Source organism: Quercus lobata, chromosome 9 (assembly GCF_001633185.2).
Source record: "Quercus lobata isolate SW786 chromosome 9, ValleyOak3.0 Primary Assembly, whole genome shotgun sequence".
Classification (NCBI taxonomy): domain Eukaryota; kingdom Viridiplantae; phylum Streptophyta; class Magnoliopsida; order Fagales; family Fagaceae; genus Quercus; species Quercus lobata.
In genome coordinates, this window is record NC_044912.1 from 28,649,982 (window position 1) to 28,672,065 (window position 22,084).

Here is a 22,084-nt window from a genome sequence, read left to right on the forward strand (position 1 = left end):
TGCCAGGTCAAAGGGATCTTCTCTCTAAAAGAACCTAGCCTAGCCCCATACAGAGCAATGGCCCAGAAGATGGAGGAGAAATTTTCAACCTTCGAAATAGAGCAGGCTCCAAGGAACGAAAACCTGTTCGCAGATGCGTTGGTCACACTTGGCTTGCAAATAATGTTCGAAGGGGATAACACCAGGGTAGTGGTCAACAAGAGGGAAGAATCCATTATTGAAGTGTTAAAGAAAAGATTCCGGGAGGAATAGTGCGAAGGGGATTGGCGGATCCCCATAAGGGAAGCCTTGATGAAAGAAGAAGGTGCCGCAGAACTGAAAGTGCTAAAAGACTACTCCCTGGTGAGAGGAGAACTGTACCGCAAGATGCCTGGTGGGTCTTGTCTAAATGCGTGGGGCAGGAGGAGGTCAGAGAAAATTAAAAGAAGTACATGACAAGACTTGCGGATCCTGCGAGGAGGTTAGCCTTTACCGCAGACTTTAAAGGGCAGGCTTCTATTGGCCAAGCATGGGTAAAGACGTAGACCGAGTCCAAACCCAATGTGAGACCTACCAGCTCGCAGTAGACAAAGAAGAAAGTTACGTTGTGTTCATCAGCGAAGACTGGAGAAGCCCATTCATGCAGTACTTGGCAGAAGGCATCTTGCCACAAAAGCACAGTGAAAGATACAAGCTTAGGAGGTTGGCAACGCGTTACTTTTTGCATAACTCAGTCCTTTTCAAAAAATGGTATGATGGTGACCCCTTAAGATGTTTGGGCCCTGAAGAAGCAAGAGAAATGATAAAAGATGTGCATTCGGGAGAGTGTAGGGAGCATCAGGGGAAGAAAAAACTTTACAGATGCCTGCTACAAATGGGCTACTATTGGCCTACCATGAAGAAGGATACGACAAAATTTGTGAAGAAATGACATAGTTGCCAAGTGCAAGCCAATTTGATTCACACTCATCCGCAGAACTTACATAGCATGGTCACCCTATGACCTTTCCACACTTGGGGGCTTGATTTGGTAGGACCAATTAACCCACCAACGCGTGGGTACATATGGATACTAGTGGCTTCGGAATACTTCACTAAGTAGACAGAGGCAGTGCCACTCTGAAAAGCCATAGGAGGAGCAATGGCAAACTTCATCAAGGAAAACATAATTGTGAGGTTTGGAGTGCCCTGCAGGATTGTCAGCAACAATGGCACACTGTTTGTCAACAGTGATGTAAGGAAAATGCCGGAGTTCTACCAAGTCAAACACCATCGTTCATCGCCTTATTACCCTTAAGGAAATGGGCAAGCAGAAGCAACAAACAAGGTTCTTATAAAGATCATCAGTAAAATGAGCCAAGAGTATACAGGAGGATGGGTAACGCACCTGCCAGACGCCCTTTGGGCTTACAGAAAATCATCAAAGTCTGCGACAGGATTTTCACCATTTTCCTTGGTATATGGGACAGAGGTAGTAAGCCCGGCAGAAGTGATGACTCTATCTTTGAGAGTTATGCAGATGTAGGGGAAGGAAAAAGAGGAAGAAGCCTTTACGGAAGAAAGGTGTGAAAATCTAGAAGGACTTGATGAAAGAAGGGAGGAAGCCCAAGAGCATAGCCGCAAATATAGACAAAAGATGACAGAAGCCTATGGCAGGATGACTAAAGAGAGGGTGTTCGCGAAAGGACAACTTGTGCTAAAAGTGGCAGACTATGTCAGGCAAGGTATGGCAGAACCATCTAAGTTTGCACCAAAATGGGAGGGACCCCTCGTAATAAGAAAAATACACCCGAGTGGGTATTATCGTCTACCCAGATGGATGGCAAAGACCTAATGGATCCCATCAATGGGAAATGGCTGAATCATTATTATGCCTAAGTTAAGGTTATGTAGTTGTCCCTTTCATTCAATAAGTTCAAGGTTTACCCTTTTTTTTTTTTTTTTTCCTTCAAGTGACCATGTCACAGACAAGTTTTGTAACATGCTTTTATGAGTATACAATGAAAAGGACATGAAGTATTATAAAAAGCATTTCATGTCATAAGTAGTAGCATAAATAGCAAACAAGTGTAGCATTTTTAGAGTTACAAACCCAAACTGTGGCAACTATGCCAAATTATCCAAATAAGTGCTGTAAAAAGGAAGTATGTAGATGAAAGGCGGGGTAGTAAAAGAAGGAAAAGAACAAAAAAAAAGGGGGAAACTACATCAACGAATCCCAGAGATAAGAGGCTGGTCTCCAAAGCCGCTAGATCTACCAATGCTAGCAAGAAGACACTCACGATGATCCTCCAAATCTGCCACCTCCTTCTTCAAAGTCTCAATCCGTATGTCAATAGCATCTACAGCAAGCTGAACCTTTCTCATGAAAAAGGCTCGGGCAATCTCACGGAGATGGTCTAGGATGAACTCCACAGCAAAACCCACACTGATCAGCTCCTGAACCGCAACCCTTCACTACAGGATTCTCTCGGAAGAGACAATATCAACAAAGTTATGCTCAATATCATTCATTACACTTCCTAGCAATTTCAAGAAATGCTCCCTGGCAGAATGACCAAGGCGGAATCCCTGCATAAAGTCCCCTCAGCTACTGAAAACTGCCTCTAAGTGAGAAACGCAATCTTAGGGAACCCTAAAGCCATGGAAGTCCACGTAAGGAGGGCCGGAACCCCAGAAGTCTGCAGGATCGAGGTCGTTAATCTCAGGCTGATCAAAATGTACAAAAAAGGCTGCCGCCTCACCCATGGGGTCTAGAACTGTGGCAGAACTGCTCACCTCAAACTGAGAAGGGACAGTAGGCAACGAACCTAACGAGGAACCATAAGTTAGGAGCAATAAACTTGCAAGAAAGAAAATAAGGGAGGAGCCGAGAAACTCACCAGGACCCATGAAAATGGAAGTTGTAGGTATTGTAGAAACAAGTACAGTAGGTACGGCAAAAATGGCCACTGTAGGAATAGTAGAAATAGCTGCTATGGGTGTGACAGGAGCAGTGGCTGGAGGCATACCTACATCTGCCATGACCCCTGGCCCTTCAAAAGTCTTTGCAAAATACGGAAATAGACATATAAATTAAAGGGAATTGCAGCAAAGGAGAGATGCAAATACCTACACCTAAGGAAGAGATGACAAAAAAAGGAGAGGAATGGACTTAGCCAAAAACAAAAAGAAGGGAGAAAGGCACATACCCATGAATTCGGTCTCAGGGGGGGCATACTCCTCGTCATTAGAGTCAGAAATCCTCTTCTTCAAAACAGGTTCATCTTTCAGATCCTTAAGGATGTCCTCAGACCCCTCGGAGGACAAGTCCACGATAGGACCACGTGTGGCAGAGCTGGGAATGGAAGAAGGAGTAACTACCAGTGAAGAACCATCATTCATAGCTTGGGATAGAGCTGTAAAAGGGTCACTGGTGGAGATGACAAGGGATGTGGCATGAGAGGCAGCCTCGATTTGAACAATAGCAAGAGGAGTGACCACCTCTTGGGGAGAGTGTGTCTCGGCAAGAATGGGAGTGGCCTCACTAACCTTCCCAGTATGAGTACCATCGTCTATGAGTACTAGTTCAGTGGGAAGGCTAGGAGCCTCAGTAGGAACTCCGGGTGCAGCAGCAGAAGGGATAGGTGTTGCAAATACTACGTCAGCCCCATCAAAAAAGCCTCCCATGGGCGCACCCATGGAGGCAGAAAGCTCCTCCGCCTAGGGTGGTATATAGAAAGAGGCTCGGGCTCATCCTAGAAGACGAAAGGAAAGGGATGTGAAGATCAAATGAACTTTTAAGCAGATAAGTCAAACAAGAGCATGTGGCAGATGAAATGCGTGCAAAGAAAAAAAAAGGAAAAAGAAGAAAAGAAAAGGAGATTTAAATTTAGGTTCATCAAGTAAAATGGGTCAGGTGGCTGATGCATCCTCCTTATGCTTAGACTGCAAAGGGGAAAAGAAAACAAAAGATAAAGTTAAAAAGAAAAGTTAGCACACGTGTCAGGAGTAGCTGTAGGAAAGTCAAAAGTATATAAAGACAAAGCAGAATTAAAAGTAACTTACTCTCTGCTCGGCAGCAGACGTAGGGTGAGAGACTGTCTTTCTCTTGCTGCCTCGTGTTCTACTAGAAGGGGGAGCATTTGTAGATGGCCGTGGAACGGCAGGTTTGGACTTGCTCACAGACTTAAGCTTGGCAGGAGTTTTCTTACTCAGCACAGAAATATTTGTCACTTTAACTTTCTTCTCCCAGCTCGAAGGATAATCACCGACGTGCCAATGCCACCCTCTTTTCTCCTCATCTCACTCAAAGATACCAGACCGGTTCTGCTTCCTGGCATACACTAATACAGACTTAGAAGGAAAAAGCAACCGAGGATTGACCGAAATAATTGCGCTAAGCCCATCAGGAGGAACGAGAGAGAAGCCACAACTACCTATCAACTCTTTTTCAAATGAAGTCATCACGACCTGCCAATATCCATGCATGGTAGTGTTACAAAGACCTTCCCTTAGTGAGCCCGGAACAGTGACTGCAGTAAAACGTTGACTCCAAAATTCAAAGGCAGTGGGCCGTAGAAAGGGTTGGACAGAGGTGAGGGACTCCATAAGAAAAGAAATGTCATCATGGATGTCCTGATCTTGTTTGAACTGCCTTCTCACCCGGTTGGCAGGATAATAAACAAATCTAATCCCTTCGTTGGCCAAATAAAGCAGCCACCCAGCATTGGTGGCCGCCAAGTAAGTGATTCCGGTCTCATCAAAACTGGTCAAGGGAGTGGTAGTCCCGGTGGTGTCAACGAACAAACCCATAGTAGAATCTACACATGTATAACCGACACCTAATTTCCTATAAGCTCTCCAAGAAAATCCTACACTTGATCAAAGGATTCAACAGCAGAATGGCCAATCGGTTTCAAGCCAACCCAGCAAAAGGCCAATGGAAAGTTTGACACAAATCTGCCATAAAAATCAGTAATGGCCTGCGGACACGACTGATACTTGTCTCTAGCGAAACGAGAGGGCCTACACTTTGACAAATGCTTAGCACAGCGCTCATATAGCAAGTGTTGCAAAATAGTACTATGAACAGAGGAGGTGACTATATGACAGGAGCCTGCCTGGCTCTCATCACTTCGCAGGATGTCTAGTTGAACATACAGATGCCCCAAGAACATAGGAGCCAACGACAGACTAACCTTAGTAGAAATCTTAATGGCCAAATGGAAATATAAAGTTTCACGGCGTAATGAAGGTGGGACCCAAAAACAAACTTGTAAAGCCAAAATACAACAAAGGCCGCACGGTGGGCAGACTCAGAAAATTTAGAAGAAAAACTAACCTAGTAAGACAACATGGCATTCCCACTCATCCTTTTCTTCAACTTAGCTTCCACGGCCTCTTCTTCCGGGGAAAGCTCTAAGGTGGCAAGATCAACGTCTCCAAGGATAGGTAGGAGTAATTGGTTGTCCACATCTTCTAAGGTCACGATGACCTCATCACAGGAAAAGAAAAAGGTATGGGTGGTGGTACACCATCGACGGACCAAGTGAAGAAGGTTGAAAAGGTCCCGGAAGTTGGACAAGTAGTGAGATGAAACTATGGCTTTCAAAACATTAGCCCGTTGCAACAACCCCATAAAGTCGATTCAAATAACTCATTGTCCACCCATTCTCTCCAACCCAAGACGGTACCGAACCCGAACTCGAAATGGATGGGCACAGGGAGCGAAGTACCCTGGCGAATGACTAGATTGGGGATCGAAGAGGCCAACGGAGTCCAGGAAATGTCCGTGTTTCGCTAGCAAAGAGAGAGCCACACACGGCTTGGCGGTGGTGGCGCATAATCGCCGGGAATCTTTGGGAAATATGGATGAACATTGTACCAGGGATCAATGAGTGGAGCGCACTTACTATCTAGATCACGCTTCATTTCTTCCTCGTCGGAGTGGTCCGACTCGGTGTACACCATCTCCTCATCTACACCACGTGCGGCGGGAGGATCGGAGATAACTTCTTTTCTTTTATGGTGGGAAGAGCTTTGGCTTTTCACCAGTGTCATTGTGCAGGAATTTGATCGAAGAAGATGAATGGGGTGTTTGAGGAAGAGGAAACAGAGAAGAAAGAGAAAACGGAAAGAGAGTTCTAGAAAGAAGGAAGGGGTTTGTGTTTGGATTACAAAGGGACTCCTTAAATACCCAAGTCATTAATGCCGACACGAAAGGAGGCAATGAGTTAGCCATCAGAAAGAGGTTGAAATTAATGAAATGACGGTTGTGTTTCAAAATAACTGCTAAGTTGGGAAATCCGAAGAGACAACACTGTATATATATATATATATATATATATATATATATATATATATATATATGTATGTGTAAGGTAGGGACCACTATTCAAAAAGCCCGCGAAAGAAAAGAAGATGGAAAGACAGAAAGGGTAGAGAAGTTTTTATTCACATATGAATTGTAAGAACACTTCATATGTTCAGGGGGCTAAATGTTGATGGCCATTTTGGAAGCCCAAGTGGAAGGGAGAAGCCCAGCAACATGGACAAAAAAGAGTTGACAAATGGATAGAAAACTCATTAAGCCTAAGCAGCAGGATTAATGGATCACAGGCCCATGAGATAAACAAATGGGCCTTGAAGAAGTAAATGGGCTTAAAGGAGCCTGGAAAGAGAGAAAAAGCAATCCATGGGCAGTATATGATGTGGAAAAGTGAGAATGGGCCACGGTTGACTCAAAGTAATGAAAACAAAGAAAGTAAAGGGTCGATGGCAAGCCCATGGACCCCAAGGATGGGGAATAATGTAATGGGACGGGGAAGCCCAAAGAATTCAATAAAAGCCCATGGTAATGCAAAGTTAAAAAAAGAGCTAAGGAAACCCAAGGGAAGCAAACCGGCCCGAGACACCCAAGGAAAAACAAATGGGACACAGGAGCCCACCAGTGAGGTAACAAAAGAACCAATGGCCTTGCTGGGCCATTAGGGGAAGAATGAACGGCAAGCCCAAAGAGGCCCAGTCAGATTGAGGCAAAACAATTTCGCAGCAGGAATGATAGAGTGGTATGGCAGGAGATGGTAGCAGGAAAATGGGTGGGTTGAAGAAAAAGCAAAGCCCACCATCAAGCAAGGCCCAGCCTTGTATAGGGCAAGCCATAGAGGAAAGGGAAACCAGAAAATGATCAAGAACGGACGGCAGACTGTGCAAGCCAACCACGACAGACGCATAAGTAGCAGACAGATTTTGGACATACATGGAAGAGAGGCACGCGCAAGGCCCAGACCTCACCAGCCTGTACCTAGCCAGTACAAGACACAGTGAGGTCATAGGTTAGAGGTAAGAGGGCATAGTTTGGCAGTGGGGAGAGGGGAAAACCTATTTTGAGGTTCCTGCTAAGGCTCTTTTAGGGGAAGTGTCCTGCTGAGATGACATACCACCTAAAGGGACAAAGCTGAGTTGGAACCACTAGGTGCATGCCATGAGGGATAGGGAGTGAGAAGGCACCCATACCATAGTAGGAAAGGGTGCCACGGCAGACAAACAAACAAAATAACTTTCTTTTATCTGGCGATGGGGAGTGGCACACAAACGGACCAGTGGTGGTCGTTAGATACACCCAGACCGGACAAAGGTGGTTAAGGGCTAAAACAGTAAAATCCGGTCACGACAGACACTATAAAGAGGCTCTTGCCGTGTACAGGAACAACCACAACAAGCACCACAATATTGGAAACTTGAAAACCAGAAAATAGGAAACAAGGACTAAGAAAGAAAAAAGATAAGAAAAGGGGAATATTAGAAAGAAAGGAAAGAAAAAGATAGAGAGTTAGAACGGCAGGCATGCACCAATAGGTTGATTCCCTCTCTCCCTCTTAAAATCTTGCTCTTTGCTAGAAATAAATGGTGTTCTTGTGTACCAACCATTTAGGTCCGCTTCCCTCAAAGTGATTAATTTCCACGACAGGATCTCCCTGGGAGATTATTCACTTTGAGAAGAGGTGTTCTTCCCTCTCTAGTTTTAGTCCTGTGGATCAGACTTGATCTAATTTATTTCCTCTCTCAATCAACTCATATACTACCCACTTGTTCCCCTTAATTTTCTTATAAAATAATTGTTGTTAAACTGTGATTAGCTTTTTCTTAAGTAGGGATTATCTGTTTACCTTGATAAAGATCTCAAAGTATTTTATTTTATTGTTATTATCATATCTGCCTGCCGCAACCCATTTGAAATAGTTTTGGTCGCTGTAAGTATACTCTTGGGAGACGAGGCATAGTTTGCGCACAAGTCGGACCAAAGTGAGTTGCAGTTAGACCGGTCTCAACTCCCATACTTAGAATACTCGGGCTTAATACCGTAGGAGACAGCCCAGCCCACTTTAACCAAAAAAGGCCCACTACATCCTGTTACTATGGTATTGAAGAAGCTTTGCCTATCTAATTCCAAGGGTTAGTTTAATGGTTTCAAAAATCTCATTAGATCTTAAGTTTGGAAATACTCATAACCGGCATTTTAGAAACCTTTCCCAAGGAGTTCTTCCATGTACTTACTTGATCACGGGCAAAGGAGGGCGGCATGGCCCTTGGCTTCTAAAAATTTCCCTTCCCCTTACAATTTTTATAAAATTATATATATATATATATATATATATATATATATATATATATATATGGCTCTCTTGAAAAGGAATTCTGGCTCCCATCACGTGCCTAGAAAAATTAGTCAAGTGTTCAAAGAGTTATGGACCCTGATGTTAGGGGAAAAAAGAAAGAGGAAAAATGCTTGACCTAAATATTAATTAATTCTATCTATAGAATGGATCTTGTATGCATTTGATTTCTATTTATCTCAATCCTCAATTCAAGAATGTGATATTGAGGAGCCCAACATCCACACCATTGGACAAGTATGTATATATGTAACATATGTTATAGTATAGATGTTCAGAAGCCATTTATTTCGCATGAGGATCATTTCCACTCGAAATTGATCTATTTTTTATGGTAGATAAGAGATATTCAAAAGTCATTTATTTCTTATGAAAATTATTTCCTTTTGAAATTGATCTATTTTTCTGATTCATATTAACTTTTACAAATCTTAAAACGAATCTAGTACCATTTCATATAAGATTTTAATAATAAAACACTCTATTCGGGCAAAGTTAGAAAATAAAATTTTACCCATGAAAAAACCTTGATGCAATTCTTATTAGAGAACGTTTTGTCCCTTAAAGCATTAGCATCACAATGCAAAGGCACCAATTTTGTCAATAATATATAATGAGGTCATAACATAGAATGATACTTGGGACACACTATTTCTTACTCCCAAATTCATATACTACTTTTGTGTCAAATCATGATTTGTGTACATGTTGACACAACATACTCAATTACCTATGATGGACTCACATAAAGTGCTGAAATTTAGTGTCTGTCTGACAAAGATTATTTTTATCAATTTATTTTACTATTTAGCTTATTTTTGCTACTATTCATAATCTCATTGAAATTTTAGTACTATTCATAAATACCATTGTACTATTTCAGCTAATTTTTACTTTCATCTATAATACTTTTAGTAAAAAAAATTTCAATTTTAACAAAATAAGTAGTTTTGAAACGGGCCTCAATAACTAACACATAAGTATGGTGTTGATTTAAGCATAAGATCTGTGTCCTAGGCTGCTACTTTATTTAATGTAATTTTCTAAAATGCAGGGTTAAAAAAAAAGGTTCAATGATGGGTATCCTAGAGGCCCAAAGAGAAAGGAGATCTTGCAGAAAGGTGATGAAATAACTTTGCCACGCGTCAGGGTAAGACTGATAATCTTTTAGCATAGAGAATCCAGATTGTGCACGGTTTTGATGCCACGTCCACACATAGCCATTAACCAAACTCCAAGCACCTGAGGACCTCAACCAAGTTTCGGTTTTGCCACAAGCAGTTGCTGGTGTTAAATTTTCCTGAGACAAAAAAAGCACACCAAGTTTCTATCTTTAGCTGGAAAAATTTGGGCTCTTTGAATCAGAATACACTTGTCTTTTTACCTTTGAGTTTTGAAGAAGAAGAACATGGGAACAACCTTATTTACCAGCTGCAGCTTTTCTTGGAGATACCACCAGCAGATAATTCCTTCTAGACATATGCTTACTCAGTGTTCACTGGAAAATGGGATTTCTACAGCAAAAGTTATTCCTGATTCAGGAGAGAGTAAAGTGGTTGATGGAGGAATTGAGAAATGGTCTGGGTTGATGAAGAGAAGATCAGTTTTGGTTTCTGGGGTATCTTTAATCTCTTCAACATGTTTGGGTTCTCCAAGAGAAGGTTTGGCTGTGGTTAAACAAGGCCTTCTAGCTGGGAGGATACCTGGTCTGTCTGAACCAGATGAACAAGGTTGGTTTTCATATTGTTCTGTTCACTTCCATTCTAATTGCCCTGTTTTCTTTTTTTAATTGCCTAATCTAAATGATAATAATTATAAATGATATCAACATGCAATTGAGGAAAACTTCTATGGAGAAGACATAATTGCTCCTTAGTTATGTCTTATAGTCATGAAGCAAAAAAATATTTCTTTTTGCCTTTCTCAGCTTGGAAGAGAACTGTAATATTATTAAAAATCATATCCCTTTTTGCTTGGGAGTATCTTGACATTTTCAGTGATTAAGTTCATATATAGTAGCCTCTTTTTCTTTTTTCTTTTTTTTAACAAAAATTATCTAGAACTATTTCTTTCCAATTTAGTTTTTATGATGTAAACCAAATTACAAAAAAAGCAGGAAATGATCCCTTTAACATTCTCCATCAATATCTGTAAGCCGGAGTTACTATCTGCTACATATACTTATCAGGCAACAAAAGAGGGGTGGGGTGGGGGGGGTGGTGATGAAGGGATAGAACTGATGGGACTAAAAGATCAATCAACATTAATAAATGGCATCTCAAAGTTCTATCTAGTCTTGGACCATGCAAAAAATTTTACTTACCTCATAGATTTTGAACTACTTTCTGTGGTTTCCATATGGAGCCAAAAATTGTGTATAGAATGCCTCTATAATTTCATATGCTTGAAACTTCAGGAACCTTTCAAACTACTTGCCATTGTCTTTATTTATTTATTTTTGTTCTTTTTATAAGTATGGCCAAGTTAACTAGGAAAACATATGCTCAGACAGGTTGGAGGACATACCGCAGGCCAGATGAGAAGTCTGGAGGACATGGTGTTGGATGGAGTCCTATAATCCCCTACGTCTTTTCTGTCCCTCAGGATTGGGAAGAGGTGATAATGTACAACTGAAACCTGAGTTTTAACTCGTTGGACTTGCATTTGAACTGCATATTCAAGTCGTTACATTTCAAAGAAATTTTCCCTTTTTTTTTTCATAGAAACAAAATGAAATATCTAATTCCATGTCTCTTTTGGAGTCCTATCATCCTATTTACCATCTCTCAGGATTGGGAACAGGTGATAATGTACAACTGAAACCTGAGTTTTAACTTTGGACTTACGTTTGAACTGCATATTCAAGTCATTACATTTCAAAGAAATTTCCTTCTGTTTTCATAGAAGCAAAATGAAATATCTAATTCCATGTCTCTTTTAACTTGGATATTCTCTATCTCACTTTTTTTTGTTGATCTTATCTTAGTTCTCTATATTTTTCATTATGTCTGTATACAGGTTCCAGTATCAATAGCAGATCTAGGTGGGACAGAAATTGATTTGAGATTTGGTAGCTCTAAGGAAGGAAAACTATTTGTAATTGTTGCTCCTGTTCTCAGATTTAGTGATGGTGAGGTTCCCTAAATTTAAGCATTCTTCATTTGAAAGAATTCCCTCGGATGCCTTTTTGCTATAAGAAATCTGATTAGTTGTGCGTCAAATCTTCATATGAACTTTTTTTTTTTTTTAATAAGAATGGTGGCGAGGAAGAACCATGTAGAGAATGCTTGTGTGTGCTTGAGGAAAGCAAATCTTCATATGAACTTAGCTCTCTAGCAACAATTTTCTTGTGTGTGTGTGCGTGCGTGTGTGCATTAATGAATTTTGATATTCACATATTTGTTGTGGTTGTGTATTATATGTATAGGTCTTGGTGACAATGCTAAAATTGAACTAATTGGACCTCCGGATAAAGTGATTAATGCATTTGGACCTGAAGTGATTGGTGAAAATGTAGAAGGGAAGGTTATAAGTATGAATGTAGCAGAACACTCAGGAAGAACATACTACCAGTATGAATTAGAGCCACCTCATGCTCTTATCACTGCAACTGCAGCTGGAAATCGCCTCTACTTGTTTAATGTAACAGCAAGTGGTATGGATATTTATTTTGATATGCTTCAGTATAACCAAAGGAAAAGTATTCAATAATTCCTTTTCTTTTTCTTTTTCTTTTATTTATTTGATAAAATTCTTTTTCTTTTTGTAGGTCTTCAGTGGAAGAGGCACTACAACGATTTGAAAAGGATATCCGACTCTTTTCGCGTTGTCTAATTTAATTCTCTCATTAAATGAGATAGCATAAAGATATTGTTTCTGTAGTGTAATTTACAACAATTAGAGGGAAAAAAAAATACTTCAAAAATAGTTAAAAGCAAAGAGTATTGGTGGTAGAAATTTTGGATTCAACTTGATATCATACATCTTGGTGCATATAAAATGGCATAATGGCATAAATAGATTGTTTCTATAGTGTAATTTACAACAATTACAGGGAAAAAAAAAAAAAAAAAAAAAACCACCTTCAACAATAGTTAAAAGCAAAGTGTGTTGGTGGTGGAAATTTTGGGTTCAACTTGATATCATACATTTTTGGTGCATATCAAATTCGTAAAAAGCTTTCTTGCAGTTACCTGACACGGGTTTGAAGCATCAAAGTAGGTATAGAAGGCCATCCTTCCAGCTCTGTATCAGCACCTTTGCAATTAAACTTTCTGATAATCATTAAACTTGACAGCCAGCTCCTGAATACCTCTTTGCGTGGTGAGTCTTGGTTTTGGATGGGAAGGGGCAAAATATCCAATTAAACTGAAGCAGAATGTCAATCACATTAGTTCCTTCTTCCAGTGATGACAGGATCCTTTTGGAAAGTAGCATATAGTCAAAGTTAGAAACAAACATGGTTATGCAAAATGCAGTACAGATCTATGCTCTATCTAGCATCAACACGAAATGTGTTCTTAGTGCTGCCTGGCATAATCAAGCTGCACCCGGGTGTCTTTTGTAGCCCTTTGTTACCCATGACCGTTCTCATCCTTTCAGCTTTCTCCCAGCTGTCTGAAGCAGCATAAATATGTGACAGAAGAACGAAATGTGAATCAGTAGCAGTCACCATGTTCACATTTTGTGTGCTCTCTTTCACTATCTTTTCTGTCATATCCTTGTCCTGATGAATCCAACAAGCTCCCAACATAGCTGTCCAAACTGTGTCATTAGGTTTCATTGGCATTCTCTTCACCAGATCGTAAGCCTCTCTTAGTCTCCCTGCTCGCCCCAAAAGGTCAACTAAGCACCCATAGTGCCTGACACTAGCTTCCAAGCCATACTTCTCCATCTTGGAGAATATTTCTATACCTTCATTCACAAGCCCGCCATGCGCGCACGCTGAGAGAACAGAAAGAAAAGTTATATCATCAGGCCTTTTGTTTGAACTTTCCATTCTGTCAAGAAACTCAAGAGCCTCTTTGCATCGTCCATGAGTGGCAAAACCCGAGATTATAGCATTCCAACAGGTAGTGTTCCTCTCAGTCATCCTTTCAAAGACCAACCTTGCATTAATCAAATCCCCACATTTCGCATACATGTCAACCAATCCACTCAAAACAAACACATTAACCCGAATCTTCTTACGATGTATCATACAATGGATTTCTTTACCAGCATCCAACAGCCCCAACTGAGCACAAGCAGATAAAACACTCACAATAGTGACTTCATCAGGTGCAAATCCTTCAGCTTGCATTTGGCCAAATGCTCCCATAGCTTCCATACAAAAACCATTCTGAGCATACCCAGAAATCAACGAATTCCAATTCACTAAATTCCGGACAGGAATTCGATCAAAAATAGCCTTGGCCTCATTCACATCACCCTTTTTGCAGTACCCAGAAATCATCGAAGACCATGCAAAGAAATTCCGGTGTGGCATCTCCTCAAAAACTTCCCTTGCCGCCTCCATCTCCCCATTGCTGGTATACCCATCAACCATCACAGTCCAGGTAACCACATTCCTAAACTCATGAGGAACCCTGTTGAACAATTGCCTTGCAATACCAGTATCTCCACCCGTTGCAAACCCATCAATCATTTCATTCCAAGTCACTGCATTTCTTATTGACATCTTTTCAAACAAAATTGATGCAGAATTCGTATCTTTATTCCTCAAGTATTCACCAATCATGGCATTCCATGTTACAACATTTCTCTCAGGCAAATAATCAAACACTTTACGTGAATTGATGATATCACCACATTTAGCATACATACCAAGCAATGAGGTCCCAACAATCACATTGCAATCCACCCCGGTCTTTATCGTCTCGGCGTGCAAAGCTTTCCCAAAACCAAGGAAAGAAAGAGAAGCACAAGCCTTGAGAATTAAAGGGACTACACCCACATAGTCAAGTCCTTTTCGCCTAACATTATTGTACACAACAAGAGCATCTCTAAGTGATCCTTGAGAGATGTGATTCCTTATGAGGTAATTCCAATTAGTGAGAATTGGTAGGGTACAATAATCAGAGCTTTGGATAATTGTTTTTGGATTTTGATGTATGTACTGGGTTTGTGCTTGATGATAGTAGACTGGGCAGTTTGTAGTTTCTTTAGGATTTTGGGACAAGGTTACTCTCATTTTTTAAAGTTTCATTTATTTTCCACTTCAAATCCAACTGTTTACTTAGTTTTTGGAGGGAGCTTCTTATAACATGCAGCTCTCTCACCTCATCATTTTTACAGACTCGCACCCCTTTATAAAGTGTGTTTTTGCTGGGCTTTTTGTTATTGAACGAGAGATTTGGGGTTGGATCTTACCCTATACCAATAAAACTAATTGATGTCTTGATCTGATGATAAAGAGCAAACATTAGGAGTAGAAGCCACTTTTTTGTTTTTTTTTTTTGGACAAACTCTCACCTCATTATGAAGTGTGTTTTGGTGAGTTTTTTGTTATCGAATAAGAGATCTGAGTTCGATCTTACCCTACACTAATAAAAATAATTGCTGTTTTGGTCTACCATAAAAGGTTAAAAGGGGTTGTTTGGTTAGTTGAAGAGGCACCATTTTTTTGTTTTCATTTTCAGTTTTTAGAGGGTCCCACCACTAAAAAACTAGTTTGGTTTTAGCATTTGAATTCAGTTTTCATTTTCAGTATCCTAAAAGTTGGATTTGAATAAAAAAAATGAATTCAACTTTTCATTGTTTTTGTTTTCTATGAATACGAATACAGTGTCATATTCATAAATATTGTGAAAGCACCAAGTTACAATTTTTTTTTAGTGATATGATGTGAGTGAGAAAATTTATTTATTTTTTAATAAAAAATAATGATCAAACATAGGTATGATGTATTGTATACCCAAATTATGTATTTAAAACAACTTAACAAACACTACCAAATGTAAAAATTAGTGTTTATATATATATATATATATATATATATTTAAATTCAGGATTTGAATATAAAATAAAGAAAATGAAAACTAGATACACCTATTTTTGAAACCAAATCGATCTTAAGAGCATCTCCAACAGTTTTTCCAAATTTTTGTACTGTTTGAAGTATGAACAATTGTTTTTACCTTTTATCTACCTACTTTTTTTTTTTTTTTTTTAAATACACTTCCAACAGATTCTCTATCCTTTCTCAATCTCATTTAAATATTATTTCTTTATTCTTTCTTTAATCTTTCTTTATTCTTTTTAAAATATTTTCTTTATTTCTCTATTCATTCCTAACGGCTATATTTTTTAAATTCCCAACAGCTATATTTTTAAATCTCCCAACAATAATATTTTAATAGTCATATTTTCCAACAGGCTATTTTTTTATTTTTTTTTAGTCTCACACACACACACACACACACACATATATATATATTAGGAAACCATCTTTATTGCTATAGCTCCCTGTATATGGGAAGTATGGAATTTGAACAAAAGAACAAAAGCTTTAATGCAATCAGTTCAACCTTCTTAGCAAGGGCACCACCTGTTTCATTGTACTAATACAAAAGAAATTTGACATTTTAAAAACTAATGGGAATTAGCAATATAGCAATAATGGAAATTGGTACAAAGCTTTAAAACTAGTACAAAGCTAATGAGAATTAGCAGTATAGCAGTAATGGCATTTTAAAAGCTTAAAAACTAGTACAAAGCTAATGGGAATTAGCAATAAGGTTGAACATCACCTTGGATATACATATATAGTGCAATAGGATCACATTGTAGCAAAACAAAATGAATAGTGCAATAGGATCATATTGCAGCAAAACAAAAATGAGTGACCCAATATACATTCTTAGTTAGTAGGATCACATTGCAACAAAACAAGATTAAAGCGCTCTCTTAATCATATACAAAATAAGAGCATTGATGATGATAATAGTCTAAGAATGAGACTTTCGCTTTTCAAGGATTTCTATTTGGCATTGATGAATATATTCTTGCTGCATTGAAGACAAAGTACTTACATCCATCATCATAATATTTTTTTCTTCCTTCATCTGATTCATTCTCAATTTCTCCATTTTATTGTCCTCCTTCAGCTTTTCCATTCTCAATTTTTCCATTTCATATTCCTCTTTCAATCTTTTCATCTAGTTCCATTTTCATTCTTGCCATTTCAAGTTTTTTTATCCTTAAGTTGAATTTGCACCATCTTATGCTCATGGTCTATGATGATGCCGAAAAAGTCACCAGTGAGCCACAGGTACTTACACACTCAAGATAACACCCGCAGAACACAAAAGAGAGGACCTTGCAGAGAGCATCGATGTGGTGCCGGCCAAGTACCCTCCGAAGCTCAAGTTAAAAATTCTTACAACTCTAGAGTGCTAGAGAGGGGTGAATTATGCGTACCTTGGCTAATAAGGGTATTGGGGCTTTTATAGTAGTAAAAGGTTGACATCTCTTTCTTGGTGCGGAAGTCTTTTCCTTATAGGAGTCTTTTTGGGCGTATTTGGCGGGATCCTTTCCTTATAGGGATCTTTTGAGTAGTATCAAACGTGGAGGGCAAGGTATTTCCTTATATATGCAGTCGTGGGGAGCAAGTAAACATGCATTAGGGTCGTCAGCTTATTTACTTCCTTCAGCCTTATTGGCGTCAGTTTTGTTGATGTCGTCAGCCTTTAGGTGTGTCTCGCAGACTTCCCTCATTCCCTCAATTTAGGACATCAGTTGTTGGCTACTACATGAGGAAGCTGACGATTATAACTGTACCCGTCAGCTTATGCCTGATGGCTTATCTAAAACCGTCAGCTTTATGCCTTGCATGAATAAGTGCTATTTTTTATCCCTATCAGCTGCCCCCAACTCTACATCCTCGTCATTTTAGATTGACAGGATGTAGAGTTAAGTTTTTTATTGGTTAACTATCTTTTGGTTTAGACGAGCGGGAAAATCATTTATGAGTGACTCCTCGAGCCGCCACCCATTTAATGCTTGGACACGTGGCGTGCTCCCGTTGGCCTCGTTTCTGGACAAAGGTGTCACCTCGCCTTCCGCGCATTCTTCTTCCTATATAACACGCATCCTTCTCCTCATTTCTCTATTTTGACCTTGCTGATATTTCAAGAGAGAGCTCGTCGCCTTTGCTTTTGCTGATCCGTCACCTGTTGCCAACACCGTCACTTTCTAGGCTGTCTTCTCCTCCAAGACTTATTTACTTGTAAGTTCTTTTTCATTCTTTATATTTGTATTTTTGCTCTAGCTGAACAATTTCTTAGTGAGGACGTCAGTTTAGGTACTTAGAATGGATTCGTCACTTGTAGGTAGTCAGATGTCAAGTGACGCGTCGAGTGACTAGTCGTCAGTCCGCGATGGAGCGGGCTACGACGAAGTTTTTGGCTCAGGTCAAGAGTCCAACGTCTTTTCTGAGTTGTTAGGAAGGGAAACGTCAGCCTAGTCTCCTAGCGACAATGTAGAAGACTATGTTGAGGGAGTTGGAGAGAAAGTATTAGGTGAGGTCGAAGAGGAGCGAGAGAGTGACGGAGATGAGGAAGAGGATGATGGTGACGAGGAGTCCTATGAAGAGGCTTCAGTAAGTCCTGGAGGAAACCGTCCCTTCATCCTTCCTGAGGATTGGGCCGTCAACAAGTTTTTGCCCAAAATGAGTGAGAAGGTTTTCAAAGAATTACTTACCTGTTTCCAAATCCCAGACCACATTTCAATTCGTTTCCCTAGGAAAAAGGAAAAGTGTTATACAGGGAGGACTGCAGACGTTGGCATATATGACGCCATGCTTTATGTCGGATTGAGGCTGTCACTAACGGCTTTGCACCGTCAACTTGTGGACTTTATGGGGATATCCGTCAGCCAAATTGCCCCCAATGCTTGGAGGACTTTTATTGGGGCTGAGGTTTTATGGGGCCGTCTGAGCGGTGGGAACCGTCAGCTTTCTCTAGACGAGTTCTTCTATTGCTACAAGCCCCATTAGATTGTTTCGTCCAAAGGGACTTACCATTTCTCCGTCAGCGAAAAGGACTTAAGGCTTGTATCTGACATGCCAGATTCCAACAAGAGTTGGAAAAGTAGATATTTTTTCCTTGAGGGATCTGATTGGGTATGCCGTCCAGAAGAGTGGGCTACCATGCCTCATGGTTTTGATAATACCTGGGAATTAGTTAAACCCTCAGGTTTTGACAGCTTTTGATTTACCGTCAGCTTTTTATCCTTTTATTACTCCATTTAGTTTTTTAATGTCTTCACTTTTGTCTCTTCAGCCTATAGCCGTCCACATATAACCACTGAGCAAGAGGCGTTCATCCGTTGGGTTCTTGAAATCCTTTTGGAGGAACGAAAGTGTAGGGACTTGATTACCCTAAACACTCTTCATTTATACTGCGGGGGTCTAGAGCTGTCAGTTGAAGCTCGGAGATTGGAAGATTTCTCTTGTCGACGTGAGTAAACTCTTTATTGCCTCCGTCAGTTTACCCCTCCCGTCTGTTGTAATAATTGTTAGTTACTTTATATAGAGATGGAATCTGCTAGGCAAAGGATGAGGGCTACTGCAGCCAGCAAAAAAGAGGAAAATAAAGCAAAGGAGGCAGAGGGGGGAACCTCGTCAACTCCCAAGACCGTCTCCAAGGCTTCAAAAAGGAAACCCGACGAGAGTGATGACCGTTTGTCCAAGAAAGCTGCCGTCACTCCTGGGGACATTTCTCCAAAGGGGAAATCTCCCCTTAAGCCAAGCCACAGTGCGGGTAATGGGGTAATGACTTCCTCGGGTCTCGTCATCGAGGGCCCTTGTTGCCTCCTGACCCACAAGGACTATGCTGTCGGGGAGGTTGGGTCCTTCATAAAGCCAACGGATATAGGGCCTTGCGACCTGTTAGGGATGGAGGACTTAGGGGCGTCAGCTCTTTTTGATCTTACTAGGGTATGCTCGCTGCCTTTGGTCAAGTTGGTTTCATTTCGTTTTGATTTACTTTGACTAACGCCTGTGTTCTTTTTTCAGGCTTTGGTGCGTGTCAAGGCCCTTCAAGATCGTTGTGTTGCCAAGGAGGGGGTCGTTATCCGGGTTAGGAAACATAATGCAAATTTGATGAATGAACAGGGGCAATACAAGTAGGCTGTCTGCACGCTAAATAGTGAGCTGAAGGAAGTTAGGGGGAAGCTGGAGGAGGCTGACCCTCAGAAGGAAAAGCTGCAACAGGAGGTGACGGCTCTGAGTGAAAGGGTGGAGACAGCTGGGACTAACGCTGTTCAAGAATTTAAAGCATCGCAATCATTCCTTGACTCTTGTGCTAAGTATTATGGCACTGGGTTTGATGATTACCTTAAACAAGTTGCGTCAGTTTTCCCAGAGCTGGGCTTATCCGGAATTACGATGGACGACGAAAGTGACGGATCCCCTGAGTCCAATCCTCCTCCAAAGGATGATGGTGTCATTGTTCTCACCCAACCTGCTGCCAATCCTCCTCCTACTCCTGCTTCCAACCCTCCAACTATGCTTGTAGATGTTGAAAATCAGAAAGATGACGGGAACCCTGCTGACGCTCCTGCTACTTAGTTTCTTTATGTGTATTTCAATTATTTTACAAACAATCGTTTAATGTGTATTTCAATTACTTTGCAAACAATCGTTTAAGTGCCCCTTTGGTTTTTGGGCTTTTATTCGTATACAGTTTATTTTGTTACGTGGCATGTTATTCTCGTCGTTTTTTTATTTTTTTAATTTTTTAATTAGTGATTGTGTTAGACGAATTCGTCGGCTCGTAATCCTGTCTGTTTTGGAAAACCTGTCAGTTTTTTGAGGGTGGACTTGTTCAAAAAATCTATTGATATGGGCTTCGTGTGACTTATGAGCCCGTCCATCTCATCCTTCTGAGTTTGATAATCTCGTCGGTTTTACGAGCTTTGCCTCTGGGTATTTGATTATGTTGCTAACTTTATGACCTTGTTCGTTTTGTAAGGAATGCTATTTTTTCTAGGCCCGTCAACTTTGTAGTTTTATCCATGTCAAGTGTTTAATGATTCCGTCGCTTTTGGTAACTTGTCGGCTTTACAGCCTCGTCCATCAATAGACATTACTTTTACAATCTCACTTACTTTAATGTAACCGTCGGCTTTCTAACTTTCAGTCATTTTATGGACGTAATGTAAGCCCGTTGGTTTTATGTTATGATGGTCTCATCCATTTGGTGGGACCGTCAGCTTTTTTAGCTTCCGTCCATGCTATGGACTTAATGACCTTTCATTTTTGTAGGCCTGTTGGTTTTATGATGGTCTCATCCATTTGGTGAGACCGTCAGCTTTTTAGCTTCCATCCATGCTATGGACTTAGCCGCCTACTTTAGTCGTCCACTTTTGTGAACTTAGTTGTCCACTTTTATGAACTTCAAACTGTCTATTCTTGTGGACTTGGCCGTCTACTTTAATCGTTCACTTTTGTGAACTTAGTCGTCCACTTTTGTGAACTTCAAACTGTCTATTCTTGTGGACTTAGCCATCTATTTTAATCGTTCACTTTTATGAATTTAGTCGCCCACTTTTGTGAACTCCAAACTGTCCATTCTTGTGGAATTGTAAAATAGAAACTTCTGCAATTTTTGAATAAACTCCTCTTATTGCCATGCATTCGTAAATAAAAGTAGTTCGAAAATCAAATCCTGCCCTTTGGGCTTAAAATGAAAAAGAGGTGTTGTTGTGAAAACTAAAGTAAATGATAAAATTGAGGAGTATAACTAAAAGTAAATAAAAAAGGAGGGTTGGTCTTCATGCTGCCATCTTTACTGGTAATACTTCCGTAAGTGCTCAGCGTTCCACAGATGCGGCAGCTTCTGTCCATCTAACGTCTCCAGGTGGTAAGTGTCTTTCCTTTGCCATGTCGTGATTCGGTAAAATCCTTCCCAATTGGGGCCGAGCTTCCCTTGGGTAGGGTCTCTAATGGCGCCCATGACTTTCCTGAGAATGAGATCCCTAACCTGGAAATCTCTGTGTCGGACCCGGGAGTTGTAATGCTTGGCCATTCGGTCTTGGTACCTTGCGAGCCTTTGTTCTGCCATCATTCTAACTTCGTCCACTAGGTCGAGCTGTAGTCACATGGCCTCGTCGTTCTTGCTTTTGTCATGGTTGTGTACCCTGTAGTTTGTGAGTCCAATTTCGGCCGGGATGACTACCTCGCTCGCTTATGTTAGTCGAAACAGTGTTTCTTCTGTGGGCATCCTTGCCATGGTCCTGTATGCCCACAGTATGCTTGGAAACTTTTCAGGCCATATACCCTTCGCCCCCTCAAGCCGAGTCTTGATAATTTTGAGCAAGGATCGGTTCGTGACTTCGACCTGCCTGTTAGCCTGAGGGTGAGGGGGGGAAGAGTAGTGGTTTCGTATCCTTAACTGCGAGCAAAAGTCCCGGAAAGAGTCGTTGTCGAATTGCTTCCCGTTATC

The 22,084-nt window shown here is 40.6% G+C and overlaps 2 protein-coding genes across 2 annotated transcripts; one reads left to right on the forward strand and one right to left on the reverse strand.

Annotated features, from left to right (window-relative positions):
- The first annotated feature begins 9,825 nt into the window (after positions 1–9,825).
- LOC115962185 (psbP domain-containing protein 4, chloroplastic) lies at positions 9,826–12,666 on the forward strand. The gene is made up of 5 exons (XM_031081076.1): positions 9,826–10,366; positions 11,149–11,252; positions 11,655–11,766; positions 12,064–12,291; positions 12,406–12,666. Exons 1-5 carry the CDS (start codon positions 10,045–10,047, stop codon positions 12,468–12,470), a joined length of 831 nt encoding a protein of 276 aa, XP_030936936.1. The 5' UTR covers positions 9,826–10,044; the 3' UTR covers positions 12,471–12,666.
- Positions 12,667–12,725: 59 nt separating this feature from the next.
- On the reverse strand, positions 12,726–14,844 carry LOC115960661 (pentatricopeptide repeat-containing protein At3g21470). Its single transcript, XM_031079618.1, has one exon. The coding sequence runs from the start codon at positions 14,827–14,829 to the stop codon at positions 13,129–13,131; it is 1,701 nt and encodes a 566-aa protein (XP_030935478.1). The 5' UTR covers positions 14,830–14,844; the 3' UTR covers positions 12,726–13,128.
- Positions 14,845–22,084: the final 7,240 nt, after the last annotated feature.